The sequence below is a fragment of the Xiphophorus couchianus genome, chromosome 14 (assembly GCF_001444195.1).
Source record: "Xiphophorus couchianus chromosome 14, X_couchianus-1.0, whole genome shotgun sequence".
Classification (NCBI taxonomy): domain Eukaryota; kingdom Metazoa; phylum Chordata; class Actinopteri; order Cyprinodontiformes; family Poeciliidae; genus Xiphophorus; species Xiphophorus couchianus.
The window spans coordinates 5,580,460-5,595,178 of record NC_040241.1 but is presented as its reverse complement, the minus strand read 5'-3'; the positions used below and the strand labels follow the sequence as shown (position 1 = coordinate 5,595,178).

Sequence of the window (14,719 nt, the reverse complement as noted above, 5' to 3'; positions counted from 1 at the left end):
ATATAACCTGATATTTTTTTGTAAAATCGCCTATCCCCCCAAATAAAGTTTGCTTTCTTAAATAAGCCTTTTGACTTTTGTTTTAAGTTTACGAGTTTTCCCAGTGTCTTTGAACGTGTCATCGTGTGGTTCTTGTGACCCAGACAGACGTGGGACAGGATAGGGGGGGGGTACAAATGGCGGGATTCGCTCTTAATATTGTTTAGGCAGAAGTGAAACTGAAAGCACAACGAGCCGTCAGCGTCATGCTGCACTGAGAAGAAATAGCGCTTTATTGTTCGAGCGGAAAAAAGCTCAGAGAGGAAGTCTGAGATGAGAAGTTTTTAATATTTTTTAATATTTCTGTAAAATGGCGTCATTTTGGAAGCCGTTTAATGAACCCAGCGCATGCAGACAGCAGGTTATCCGTCAGGCTTGACTGGAGCTTTAGCTTTAGTAACATTTTTAACATTAACGCTGCGTTTTTGTCTGCGTGCGTTTTCCTCCCAAGTTGATTAATTAATACGCAGCATTATCTGTTTTTATGTTTGCTCATTAAAGCGTGGGCCCGTTATCAGCTACCAGGACCGCTTGCAGGAAGTCAGGCGTTTCTGTTTTGCAGACTTGTACAAACAGAAATGGGGTCGTTGGAGGGATTTTCACTTATTTTTCCTCAAATAATTCACAAGCAATTTTTACGTGGTAATATGCAGATAAAGGGATCGGCAACTTTACATTTTTAAATCGCCCTTTAAAGGAATTGATGCTCTGTTTGTAAATGCAACTACCTCGGACTGGGCAGCCATTTCGCTTTTCTTTGTTCTTCATTTCCTTTTTCTGCATCTCTTATGGTGGTCTGAGGTGTTCACTGTACAATTTCTCCTTCTTTTTTGTTTCCCCCTCAAACTCACTGGATTATGATCTGTGTTGACTACCGGTAGCACAACTGTATAGTTACCTGTATGTTGTGACCTGATTCGGTAATATCGATGTGGTATTTACACCACTCATACTTTTCGTGTTAGTCCAGCATAGTGGACCAATATATCATGTCATTAGAATATACATATCAAGTTTTAAAAATTACATATTTCTTATTTTTTTATGAATGTGATCATTTATTGGGCAGTCAGCCAATGGATAGTACAATCTGTTTTGTTAGAATGTAAAACATTTCACGTTCAGAAACGCCATCAGTCCTTAAACGTTAAAAAGGTTTGTCAAAGGAGTCAAGAGCTACATTAATTTATGGCAATATTTGACCCTTCCTGTCTTCTCTTAGCCTGGTCATTGCTTTCTTAATCAACGCCGCTAGATCCTCATCTCCCTTCACTGCTTCGTCTGGACTTTCTCCTATTGAGATGGATTTCTCTGGTAGATTTTCTACTGGGCCAACAGAAGGACAAGCAGCGAATGATGACGTTGATTTTCTGCGATGTTTTAGATTTTGTAGCCGGCCTGTCCTAGTTTGAGCAATGATAGCGGAGGAAGTAAATGAAACCCTCTCATTCTGTGTTGGCTACGTCTCCAAATATTGAACTATCATTAACAGCCGCCTCCCTCAACTCAGCAAGTGTCTCTTCTCGTAGTGGAGGACTGTTTTTTTTTTATACTGCGCAGTCGATTTCCGGTAAGCTTCATAGCAACTGGAGCATTTTTTTCATCATGGGTAAATGTTAACGATTGGTCCATCCATCCAGGAAGAAATTGTTTGTCAATAGCCGAGAGCCCAGACCCTCTGGATGAATCAAGTAGCGTAGGACAAGGCTTAACCAGGCTAGTAAACATAAAATCTAACAATAAATGGTATAAAACTTTTAACTTCAGAACTTGTTTTTAACAATATAATTTTCATGTTTGTATAATATACATCACATCCATACAGTATCTTATTTTTACTGGATGAATTTAATAGGGTTTGTTATTACATGATATTTGTAATAGACAAGGAAATGCCATGTAATCCAACTTCACAACCAGAGGCTTGGGATTATTACACACAAGTGCTCATGACTGATTAATTAATGCCATGAATAAAAGCCAAAAAAAAAAAAAAATCTGTTCTTGTTTGAAACTGTTCCGATTAGTAACAGCCTGGGTATTTGTGTCGTAGTCTGTCTCCTCGAGACCGATTGCAGAAATGAGCCTTCAGGTTTGCCACTGCTGTGGTTGGACCAAAGTGACCACCCATCACGGCCTGAGGGTCCACCAGGGCAGAATGGGCTGCACACCGACGGGTACGAGGATCGCAGAGCCTCAGCAGCAGTACACGTGGAGCCACGGAGGACAGACCAACATTAAATTGAGTTACAAGCTGGAAGTCCGGAGCGCTGTCAAAATCGGTGGGCTGTCCAAATTGTGTCTCAAGATGATTTTTTTGAGCAGAGGGGTAACTCAAAAACTGATAAATCACTCTTGAAATTATGTCATGGGCAGAAAGTTCAAATTATTATTCAGACATGAGCCTCCACACGTGTCACTGCGGCTGGAAGAAAATGACGAATTATCACGGCTTGAGGAAACACCAAGGAATGATGGGCTGCACGCCAAAGGGGCTGAGGATCCCCAAGGAAGAGCAGAGTGCCTGGAGGGACCACTGGAAACCACAACCAGATAACAAAACACTTCCGGTCGCAAAGAAAGTTCATAGGAAGGAGGAGGTATACAAATGGAAATTGAACAGTAATAGTGTCAGTTCAGTGAGAAAAATCTCTACCACCTAAATTAAACTTCTCCCGTTGACTTGACAGAATTCCCCAGAAATACCAAGGATGAGAAACTTCAGTAACCCCACATCAGCAGCAGAGGTCAAAAAAGAGAACAAGTCAGGTATATGTGACGGTCAAATTTGGCCCACATAGCAATTAGCCAAATTCCTGTTTAATCTCAGCGTTTCCTTTTTCCTCCGTAACTCCTGCGTTTCCTGTAGCCTCTTCTCAAAAAGCAACAAGGTCAAAGTCACGCCATCAGCTGGAGGAACGCTTCACACCTTTAAAGGTAAAGACGAAGCACTAAGCTTTGATTATTTGGCTGTCAAAGACACTTCAGTTATTAAAGACAATTGATCACAGAGCTAAAAAAAAAAACCAGTAAAAGATTATATACCTAATTACTGTATATACCAACCTTGTTGCTTAAATTTTATTTATCTGGGATGAAATAGTTTCTGGTTTTATTAAGTATCTCGGTCGTAATAAAGTATTATCATAGTACGTTGAAAATAAACCTATTATTAACTATTATTTAATCACCAGGCTTTTAGGAAAATTTTTTTTGAATTGTCAGTCAAATACACCGTCTCAGACGGGATGAAAAGTGAGCAGAAGGCAGTTGAAGTAAGAGATGGACATTTATATCATTAAAGACAAACACCTGTTGAATAAAGCTGAACGATTATAACTTACAACTGCACCAGTAAGTCTTTTTGAAGGTATTTTGTCACCACTACATACAAAGACGGGAAAGTACACAAGCAGCTTTCTCTTCTAGTTGCTACCAGCTGCTGTTAGCTGCCTTGTGACTAAAGCTAAGTATGTAAACATTAGCTGGATGCTTGTGCTCTTTCAAACAGACCTTTTAAACAAACTGCCTTGTCTGTTTCAAAGGGTATCAGCTAATTTATTGATTTATTTCACCACCAGCATTCTATCTAATTGCAACTAAACAATACCATGAGGTTTTGTGCTTTATTCTTCAAATTGTTTGGGGTGCTGAGTTACTGCCCAGTGGGGTACAGGGACAAGAAAAAACAAAATAAGGTGTTGACCAGACAAGACCACCAAATTTATAACGCATGTATGCGAACATATTTACAGGCTTTTTAATGGGTTCACCCCACTGTGCGAGTCTTAAACAACATACCTTGAATTAACGAGATTCAGTGAGCGTGAAGTGTTTGTTGTTAGCCAAAAAAAAAAACGCGTATGGCTTACACTTTAAGTTAAGGGGGAGGTGATAAAAGTTGTCATTACAGTTACAGTCACTATTTTTGAAAAGATATTTTGTATGTTTTCTTTCTTCAGATTTCTGAGGAGCGCTGGAGCGCCGTCAGCTGCAATGACCACGTAACGGCAGCATCTAGAATCAAGGCGGAGCCCGTGAAACGTACGCCTCAAGAGCATCCTGCTCCGTGATTTTGGAGAATAAAAAGCTTGAAAGTAAAATCAAATTCTTCTTTTATCGTTTTCTTTGCAGCTCTGGAAGCCTGTATTCCAAGATACCCAGATGACCGCAGTACAGCCTCGGCAGAGAGGAACGAGTCCTCGCTTTATTTGCTGGTAGAGCTGGAAAATCTGTTATCCACTTTGATACAAATTCTTCGGTTACATTTTTTCTCTTTTTTCCCCCCCTTTTTTTAATATTTAAGACAAATTCTTCCTGTATTTCTGCCACATTTAGCAAATTCCTAAAACGCACTGTTCTTACATTGGGAATACTTTTTAACGTTTAAATAATTTCCGACCTTTTAGATGAACCATTGGCTCGGCGAAATTCCAGCCGTCCAACCAGAGGACCGACACAGATCTTTTAGCGAACATCCAAGCGCGCCAACTGACGTCCCGCGCGGAAAGACGGATTCACAGTTACTGACATCGGGACAAGGAACGCCAAGATCTCAGCTGCTGAAAGAAATACAAAACTGCTTAAAGAAATATAAAAAGAGGAGAGATGAAAAAATGATGAACTCTGCTCGTGAGGTAAAACCACTTTTTTAATTTTTCGAGTGTAGCAATAATATAATCCAAAACCAACAGCAAATAGGTGCAGCCGCAAACTCTGTATGTATTATCTAACTGTGATATATCTATGAGTCAGACTGTGGATGAATCATCAAGGATCTCAACCAACTCAGTAATAAAAGCTGAATCTTTGGAGAAGAACCAATCATGTATGTATAAAATGATTTGTACAACAGCAGAGTGGACCGAAGAGTCGCGAAGTTGAAACTAACTACCTGACATTTTTACTTCCAGGTCTTGCAGCCCAACAACACCCACTGAAGAAACCCACTGAAACAAAAACAGCAGCTGCTGAGCAGGTAAACAATTACCTCCTTACCAATTCGTCTCTTCTTACAGATTTGTGTTATACACAGGTTTTCACTAAACAGATCCATCTACACGACAAGTGAGTTACTAGTGGGTGTAGTAAAGCAACAGAAAACCCAACGTTACCCAGTTACCAGAACATGATTAAAGGGGCAAGTTTGAATAAGTTATGTGAAGCGTTCTGTGAAAAAACATGGCTTTTTGAAGTTGATGGCATCAAATTACAGTCTAGAATTTGTTTTTAGTCTAGAATGACGTTAATTTCATTCAGAATAATGGCATAATTTAATTGTAAAGTTGACTGGAGAGCTGATTGGGAATTTAGAAAATGAAGCAAGAACCCCTCAAAACAAAAACAAAAATCACATCATTGAAAAAAAATTATATGGTTGCATTTCCCCGTTCTCCTTCTCCCAAAAATAGAAGAAAAAGAAACAAACTCATTTGACTGAAAGAGAAATGGAGCAATATTTTTTGACTGATTCATGGCCGAATCGCTTGCAATGAACCTGCATTGACCCGTCTATTTTTTAGAGAAATGAATCTGTCAACAAATGTTCAACAAGTCAACCTCCGGTTCCAGCTAAGAGGAAGAGCTTACTCTCGTTCACTGGGACACCGGAGAAAGCTGAAGGATCTTCAGCCAGCGCCAATGGAGACATGAAGAAAGATAACAAGAAAGAAGAACCGGTGCAGGTTCAGTATTTGATGACGGATGTAACATCATAAGCATACTAAACAACCTTTGCTAGATTACTGTGCAATAAGGTTTGCAAAACTCCAAAGGAATAGCTAGGATTTTTTTGCAGTGCTGTTCCATTCTACCTGTAGAGGTTAACACTCTGTGTCTTCGCTTCCATGTAACAGATTAATTTCTTGCTAAACCAACAGCCAGAGAGGAAGGTTAACTTTTTCCATGTTAAAATCGCTCAAATCTTTATAGATTTTAAAGAAAACAGTAATGAACAAACAGCATTATGAATACTAAGGAAGACTGTAGATACATCAAGGCTAAAGACGTAGAAAACTTTGAGGCAGAGCTAGGCTACGAAACCTTCGGTGCCTCTTGTCATTCTGTGATTGTTAGCATTTATCAACCAGTTGGCTAAATATAGCATTAGCATGTAAAATGCTAGTTCATAACATTTGAAATATGTTAACCAGCAATTATTGCACTCCAAAAAATCCTTGTGGTATGAATATTGCGCACACTGATGTTGCGATAACAATGCATTCTGTACGTGTAGCACATGCTACACTTGTCAGAGTTGGATTTGTTTCTTTGATTATGTGCCCCGTTGTGTTGGTCGGTCATAAAATTACAGATGTATTTAATAACAGGTCCAATTTCAATCCATTTTCAATCGAAAGTTCAATTAATTCACAAAATCCCTACTACTACTACTTCCATGCCAGATGTTGTCACAGCATTTATTTTTAGTGACTTATTTGACATGTTTTCAGGTGAGCCGAGCAGCGCCCCCTGTGGTGCCACCAAAAAGGAACTTGCGTTCATTCCGAGTGAGGCAGCTGAGTGGGCGAGACATTACTAATCACTTGGAAAGAGCCAACAGGGAACTGAAGGTACAGAGCTTTATACTTGGTAAAAAATATAGGACAGTTTTCTACTGGAAACCTGTTGGGCTTCTTGTGTTAAAGTTGTATCCTCGGCCTCGGCTCTAACCGTTCTACTTATTTCAGGTGAAAGAGCTGGTGCGGATGTTTTCCGTCTCAGCAGCCCAGGAGAACACAGTAGGAACGGAGGAGAAACCCGGATCAGAACACCCACGAGTAGTATGTTGATTTTATTCATTACCATTTTGACTGTGGGTCTGCAGGTGGTGTGAGTCCATTAACTGTAGAACGGCACAAATTGAAACGACACAAATAAAGAACGCACATTTTTCGCTACGTTTTTGCACTGGGATCAGGTGGTTTTCCAACCGCATCAAAATTTGTGTATTTCACAAAACTGCAATGGAAACGCCACATAATCAACAGCCAGATGTTACTACTGGCGGAAATGACAAAGAAGACGACAGGAAGTGGTAGAGGATCATTTCTTTTCCCCACCAGATCTCTCTCAGCATCACTCAGTTCGCAAAAAATTGTGTATCATTCAAACGTGTCGACTCCACAGCTCTTCTAATCTGTAAAAATCACTGACTGCAATTTATTCAAAACGCTGAATACCTAGCTTATCCCAAATAGGCGGGGCTTGTCGCTACAATGCCTGAATAAGATATCGACGTCTCCTCTGGTGGCTGAATTATGAACACATAATTCATGAATTATGTACAACTTTATTGTGTGAACAGGCTTGTTCATGTGTGATTTTAATTTAATTATTTAATGGAAATGCCGCTGTTGCAAGATTGTGTTTTTTCCAACATTTGTACCCATTTGTAATGGATTGTACTTGGCGGCATTGAATCTTTCAGGTGAAGCTTCTCGCTCAAAGACATTCTGCCATGCCAGCCCAGGAATCTAGAATCCAACCGAAGGTGGAAGAGAGGCAGGAGAAGGTGAATACACCATGCTTCTGTGAGCTTAAATGAGTTATGGCATTATGTTATTATCCATATTAATGTCCCTTTGGGGAGGATTTTAATTTTAATGGCAGGTACCGATTTTGACTATCAACTGTATTTTGACGTTTTTTTTTTTCTGTTTGCGTAATGTTGATTTGATGTAATGTGCTTGATAAAGCAAGAGCTCATAAGCTCTCAGTTGTCAACAAAATTCTCAATTCCGATCCTTAAAAAAAAAAAAAAATACTAGGACACGCCTGACTTGGACTCAATCCAACATGGCTGCCAAAAGTTGTACTCTTCATGTTCAATTACTAAATATGTTTATGACTAGGCACGATAAGATAGTACTGCATTATTTCCACGGGAACTTCAGGTATCCCATGGCATCCATAATTGTCACACATATCATAATACACATTATAAAAAGATAAAGAGAGACAGTGTGATAACCACAGTACACACATACGTGATTAGTGGCTACATAGTGTAAAACTGACTACATGCTATGAAGGTGTCTATGGACTGAATGCATAACAGTGCGTTGCTATTCTAAGTTAGCTTGATCACCGACTAAATGGTTAGCATGGATCAATAAATCAGTTTAAATTTTTACCTTTTTATTTTTCTGAACATGTTTTGCAAAGTAAGCAGTTGTCTTTTGACTAAACAAGCAACAATAATAATGTCAATTATCTAATTCTATTCATTTTGGTTTTACAAAGATACATATGATCAGTTTTATATTTAAATAGTACCCTAAAAGTTTTTATATGGAAGTAAGAAAGTCTTTTTAAAAACAAAACTTCTAGAAAAATGGCTAAAAAAAATTCAAACTATTTTACGATACAACTTTGACATAGTTTGAGGTAGTTTCATGTTGTGGAGTTGTTTTGCTTTAGGAGAAACTGGTGCACTACAAGAGATAGACATCATTATGAAATGATTATTTGGGAATATTAAAGCAACATCTTTAAGCATCAGCCAGAAAGTTAAAGTTTGGTACAAATGTGTCTTCTAAAGAGACAATAAATCCTGATTCAAGCAGAGGTAATACCCACCTGTAGGTTAGATATTAAAAATAATTTACCACAATAAACGTTTTATTTTATTTATCGCAGCGAGCAACAGACATAAAACCTGACCTAACTCCAACAGCGGCAGAAGTGCCACAGAAGGAGGCTCCGTCGTCGTGTAAGTGTCTTCCCTCAGAATGGTTTCTGATTGTTCTAGAAAACGAAGCTAGCTATTGTTTTTGATGTTCTCTGCAGTGTGTGAAGCAGCAAAGCCTGACGTTCCCACCAGCATGAAGGTACAACGGGTTCCTTGCTGAATGTCTTGTGAAGTGAAACAAACTTCCACGTTGATGTTTTTGCTTAACGTGGAACGCATTCCAGGTGAAGGAACTGGCTCAGATGTTTTCGACGCAGGAAACGGCGGCCGGGCCGAAGGAGGAACGTGGCCTAGGACACAGATCATTACAGGTGTTTCATTTAAAGCTGTATCCACCACCAGATGAGAAAGAGATTTGTTAGTTTGTTCTTCTATTTGAATAATGATTTTCCTGCTTCTGCTTGCTTCATTGTTTACGATGTAGATTTGGTACCTCTTGCTCCATTTTTGTTGTTGTTGCTGTATCTACTGAGAAGTTTCATATCTTACAGGTAAAACTGATGGCTCAAAGATTTTTACAACCCACATCCACGGATGCAATAGGTCAGCTAAAGAAGGAGGATCATGACAGAGTACAACGAGCACAAGTACGGCACCTGTATTTATTTTTATTCTCTGATCTCAGTCTATAGACTTAATAGTAAGATGCATTAACTTCTTTGCTTCTGTGTAAAATCGGCTAATGTTTTATATAAATTTGTAACATCTGTGGTCTAGAGGTTAATCTTTGTTATCAGCCTCCTGATTTAAATTACTGACTTTGCAAATAATTAAGTTGCTTGTAGAGAAAGAAAAAAATGCTTGGTGTGTGATGGGCACTAATGCGTTAATTGCTGAGCAAATTTTTTATGATAAAGTTTAACACACTTAGCTTCCCTAAATTAATTTTTACTGTAAAATTTAAACAAGAAACTAGAACAAAAATAAAAAACATAGACAGTAGAGAACAAGATATAAACATAAATATCAAATGGTCACCGAACATATAATTTTTTTTTACCCCTCCAGGGGGTCATTTTGTGGGCTCTAGTGTCCCTTATATGACAGTAGGCTGACAGGAAACAGGGAAGGAGAGGGGGGAAGACATGCGGCAAATATAATCTGGTCCGGGAGTCGAACCCGCGACGGCCGCGTCGAGGACTCAAGGCCTCCAAATACGGGTCGCGCTAACCACTACGCCACCACGGCACGCCCCCGAACATATAATTTAAAATGACAATGGTGCTCGTGAGTTGTAGTCTTTCATTGGCATATTTAATTTGAATTGGAATTTAGCACATTAGCATTGTGCTCCGCTTAATACTGTGTTGGTGTGATGCTTTATCATTTGCGGAACTACTGTTTATGATTAGTGCTTAGCTTTAGCTGAAGTCATGTTTGATTAGTGCTTTAGCATTAGCTGAGGTCATGTTTGATTAGTGCTTTAGCATTAGCTGAAGTTAATGAACAGATAAGCCGAGAAAGCTGTTAAGAAGTTTAAAGAACAAATACATTATAAAACAATATACCAAGCTTTAAACATATTACATAAACACCAACAATTGCTTCTACTAACTCAGGTTCACTAAATATTAATGCAGAGTTGAAACATTTTAATGAAAATGTGGCCTTAGTGGCCTTTACGGAGTTAAGACAAGGAGTGTGCACACATGCAGAGGTCCAACTTGGCAGAAACATAGTTTTTCAGTACATGTGCCGCCTTGAAATATGTAATATTAAATATTATAACATTGAAGTCTTATCTTGGTGGAGCCGACACCCGAAGGAGGAGCAGCTCTTCTTGTTCCAACAGTTGAAGCTGCTGGTTAACAACTGGGCCAGCTGGTGTCTGGGTGTGTTAAACCACAACAGGAAAGATTGAGTCAAAAAAAAAAAAAGTTTTCCCTGGAAGTCGTCAAACAACATGCAGTTCCTGGAGTGTTTAAGTTTCCTTTATAAGGAAAACATTATTCTACATTTAACGCGCTTACTGAAGAGACTCGCCCTCTGATGCATCTTAAACACGATGGTTCCATACAAATCATCTGATTATCAGTAATTAAATTTTTAATGGAAGATTTTTTTTTCTTCATATTTGTTACATGAATAATGTTTTATTTTAAGACTTAATTTGGTCTAATCTGTGTTTTCCAGCAGAAGTTACCAGACTCAACATGTAACCCGTCCAAAATGAAAACTGCATCACAAAAGCCCACCAGGCATCAGGAACACAAACCCTGTATGAAAACCTTTGCTAAATAATCCCAGATGTTCAAAAATGCTGTTACTCTCAAGTTTATCACGATAACCTTCTGACTTTTGGCGGCAGCAGATGAAGCGTCTCAGGTCGCAGGTTTGTCCAGTAGGTCAAAGGTAAGACATCACTTCAGCCTACTTTAACCACACATTAGTCTCTGGTGCCATACATTTCCATCTACCCTGCGTATGGCTCGGTTTATGGTGCCATCAGATGGTTGACTTATTGTTTTATGGTGTTTCAGGTGAAGGACCTGGCTCGGATGTTTTCAACTAGGACCATGTAGGGAGAAGTTGTCCAACTAAAAGAGAGAAATGAAAATAAAAGTCATTGCTGTAAAAAGTTTTGAAGTAGAGAAGTAAGGATTTCCAAGAGTATCTCTCCATGTATGCATCCAATATCAACTATTTTTAAAATGTACACACTTTTGGTACAACAGCCTCACAGTTTTGGACAGAATGGAAATCTTTGGGAAAGGATGAACTGTTATAGTAGCTTGAGCATTTAATAGGCAATCAGGTTCTATTCAAGTAAAAATGGAAAATAATTTGACTGCTGCAGGTAATAAGGGACATGGACAGAAGAATCCAATCATTATTAAAAAGACTCGTCAAGAAAATGACATCAAAGCATTCTGGTCATGTTTCTGTACAGATGTTAGCTCAATGCTAACAACCTGTGGTTGATTTTGCGTTGTTTTTCAACAGTTAAAAACCTTTTAAAAAGGTAAAAACAACAACACACACGTACCGTTTGCTCTTGTTTCGTAATTGAGTGAATGAAAAGAGAGGAAAATAAAACTGAATTTGCAAGAGAATAGAGCAGCAGTGAAATCCAGCTAATAGCCTGTCATGTAGCATGGCGGCTACTACAACGTCACCTAAAGCTAGTGCGGCTTCATCACCCGTTTCTGGTTGATTCATATCAGACTTGACAAATATGACAGCACTCAAACCAAACAAACAAACAAAAAAAAACCGCATTGTGCTGCTAGGCTAAGCTAACATCAGCACGCTCATGCCGTGCTTTGATATGCTTTGTTGATGGTTTGGCTTACGGCATACTTTATTGCGGTTTTTGTTCGTTGGATACCGACAAAGGTTCCTGAAAATGTTCTCTCTCGTAAATTTAAAAGACTCCTGTGAACATCGTAAAATTGAATGAAGAGTGTTTCAGCTGCTTTCTGTGATCAAGGAACACCCGGTGTTCACAGATATGTTGTAGCAAATGTGGAATTGATAACAGTGCAGAGATCATCACTGTGTAGGTATTTGACAGCTTTCCAACTCCCCTGCAGGTTTGAATGGGAGTTAATGTAACTTCTAATGTTTTTGATTCAATGAAATAAGCAAACAAATGGGTTGTGTGGGTTTCAGGTCCTTGTACAGAGGCTCGGCAGAGATTAGGAGTTGAGAGGCGTCAGCGTGTACACACATGCAGGAATGGTCTGGCTTTAGGAGTTGAACCGAAACGCTGACACTCAGGTTGAGCTGCTTCCTGTTCCAACTGAGAGTGGGAGTTGCTAGCAACCAGATGGGTTGTTGTCTGGGCGTGTCACGCCGCAAAGGGAATGCTTAGGAAACAAACAACAACAACAAAAGCAGCCTTTCAGTATAATTCGTCATTCGTCAGCGCAAACATGCACCAGCCGGAGTTCTTGGGTTTCCATTTCCCTTGAAAGAGAAACCACGGTGGTGTGGTTTCTTTTCTTTCTTACGTCTGCTGGTTTTCTTGTTGTTACAGAATTTGTTATTGAATTAAGCCTCGATTCGGTTTCACAACAGCGGTAGCGCGTTAGTTACCATGGTGATTTATCTTGTGCAGCTAGCCTGCTTAGCCAGGGTAACTAATCCTGACTCGTCATCTGTTCAGTCAGCGGTCACGCCGATCAAAAACCAATGAGTTTTGTTCGTGTTCTGTCACTTTTGTATCAGTTTTTTTTTTAAGTCTGCCCGTATGAAAATACCACTGATTCATCTTGGCTTTCAAGTCCCACATTACCATGGTCACCTGCACCTTTATCGGTTTTATTGTTACGGTTCGACTGTGTTTCTGAATATGGCTGTTCTAAGTATATTGGACATAACAGATCTTAAATTAAAATCACGTTTACGACTTCAAATACCTTCAGCTTAGCACACAATTAAAAAATGCACAGTCTAATTCTCACAATGTTTAAAACATGAAATTATTTACATCATAAACATACCTCATGTCTATCGATTGGGCTGCTAATAATGTAATAATCGTTACAACTGAATGTGTCTTTTGAGTGAAGCTGTCTTTAGGGTGAAGGCTGAAGAACATTATTGTATGAATGTTTAGGACATTTTGATTGTTACAACTTTTTTTTTATTACTGTGTTGAAGGTTGTGTCTTATAAAAGGTATTCCTATTCCATGACCTGCTCCTTGTTTTGTCACATTATAAAAATGTTACTTATTTGCTCCTACAGAAATGTTGCTTGTTTGCTTCCCATTGTTTCTTTGCAGTTTTCCCATTGTGTTTTCTACCAGAAACATAACCCGACTTCCTGCCACCGCACATTTGAAGGCTTTAAAATCACATGTATGTTTTTATATATGACAGATTAAAAAAATTGTTTTATATTTCAATTTGTAAAACTAACTCTTGTCCAGTGTTTTTTTTTTAGTAGTTGATGTATCTTTAATTATTATTATTATAATTTTTTTTTTTTTACCTCATATGGGCTTAAAAATATATTTGTGCTCAATGTTTAAATGGCTTCTTTGTGTCCTTCTAGTGACAACTCCAGAAGAATGTGATATTGCAACACATTCTCTGACCATGCGTCACACGTCGTCACTATGTGACGACTTGGACAGGGTCCTTCAGCGCCACATGTTGACGATTTGGGCAGGTCACATGTTTTACGTGGATTATTGACGCGAAGGGTTCTCGCAACCGTTGCCGAACCTTCAAAACCCGACGATTTGGTTAGGTTTAGGGCAAAAATTACGGTAAGGCATAGGGTAAAACCCCTCGCATCACATATCGACGCGAAAGGGGTACCCTGCGCGTCAACATGTGACGAGGACGGACCGTCCCATGCGTCAATATATGACGAGATGGGAGTGAGAATGGGTTGGATATTATTACTGAAAACATTTTTGCCAAGAAGGGGCCATGGCCCTCTTCTTCCCCCTTTTGGGGGCACCACTGTATCCTTCACTCTGAATTTAGCTACCTGTAATGGAAGGCAAATACAAATATTTATGGATAAATTTGACAGTTATATCATGAACGGAGGGGTTCATGATTATTTACTATCTTTATTACAAACAAAAAAAAAATTAATACAGGTGCATCTCAATAAATGTCTAAAATGCACAACTATAGACAAATTAGTGCTGTGAAAAGTGGTTGGCCCAGGGCGCCAGACAGGCTAGGACCGCCTCTGGGACCGACCTCCTTGTTTGAAATTAAAGCAAAACGGCATTTGATTTGGAAATGAAGGTCATAAATTCCACAGTAAAAAACACAACTTTTGCTCTCCAGCAGGATCCTGTTTCTGGCGTTAAACTCAAAAACACCTGGGTTATGCAACAGAACAGTAAACCCACTGACAATCAATGCTTTGGTGCAATTCTTCCTTCATATGAGGCTTGCATCGCTTTTCTCTCGCAAACATCATTTCAAAACCACATTTTGTATTTACTCAGGTTATCTGTGGTAGTTCATGTGATCATCTGAAGAACAATGTTATTTGGGCCATTGAAGATATAAAAAAA

The 14,719-nt window shown here is 39.0% G+C and overlaps 1 protein-coding gene across 5 annotated transcripts; it reads left to right on the top strand.

The window, feature by feature from the left end:
- Positions 1-133: 133 nt before the first annotated feature.
- Positions 134-11,944, top strand: LOC114157110 (uncharacterized). 5 transcript variants are annotated; one of them, XM_028037900.1, is made up of 21 exons: positions 134-312; positions 2,093-2,321; positions 2,416-2,639; positions 2,730-2,808; positions 2,909-2,976; positions 4,002-4,083; positions 4,174-4,256; positions 4,449-4,676; positions 4,795-4,867; positions 4,953-5,017; positions 5,562-5,717; positions 6,492-6,611; positions 6,729-6,821; positions 7,469-7,552; positions 8,680-8,752; positions 8,830-8,870; positions 8,956-9,042; positions 9,223-9,318; positions 10,865-10,949; positions 11,037-11,083; positions 11,212-11,944. In XM_028037900.1, exons 2-21 carry the CDS (start codon positions 2,120-2,122, stop codon positions 11,251-11,253), a joined length of 2,028 nt encoding a protein of 675 aa, XP_027893701.1. In that variant the 5' UTR covers positions 134-312; positions 2,093-2,119; the 3' UTR covers positions 11,254-11,944. The 5 variants fall into 5 exon arrangements, with proteins under 5 accessions (XP_027893701.1, XP_027893702.1, XP_027893700.1 ...); XM_028037901.1 differs by having other exon boundaries at positions 5,562-5,723; positions 10,868-10,949; positions 11,040-11,083; XM_028037899.1 differs by having other exon boundaries at positions 135-312; positions 5,562-5,723; positions 10,868-10,949.
- The last annotated feature ends 2,775 nt before the right edge of the window (positions 11,945-14,719 follow it).

What these genes read in the sequence shown, in the direction of transcription:
- LOC114157110 (XM_028037897.1), top strand. Translation starts at nt 2,120, where the DNA reads ATGAGCCTTCAGGTTTGCCACTGCTGTGGTTGGACCAAAGTGACCACC. An exon ending in AACGCTTCACACCTTTAAAG is followed by an intron (nt 2,977 to 4,001) that starts GTAAAGACGAAG and finishes TTCTTTCTTCAG; the next exon opens with ATTTCTGAGGAGCGCTGGAG. An exon ending in AAACAGCAGCTGCTGAGCAG is followed by an intron (nt 5,018 to 5,561) that starts GTAAACAATTAC and finishes TCTATTTTTTAG; the next exon opens with AGAAATGAATCTGTCAACAA.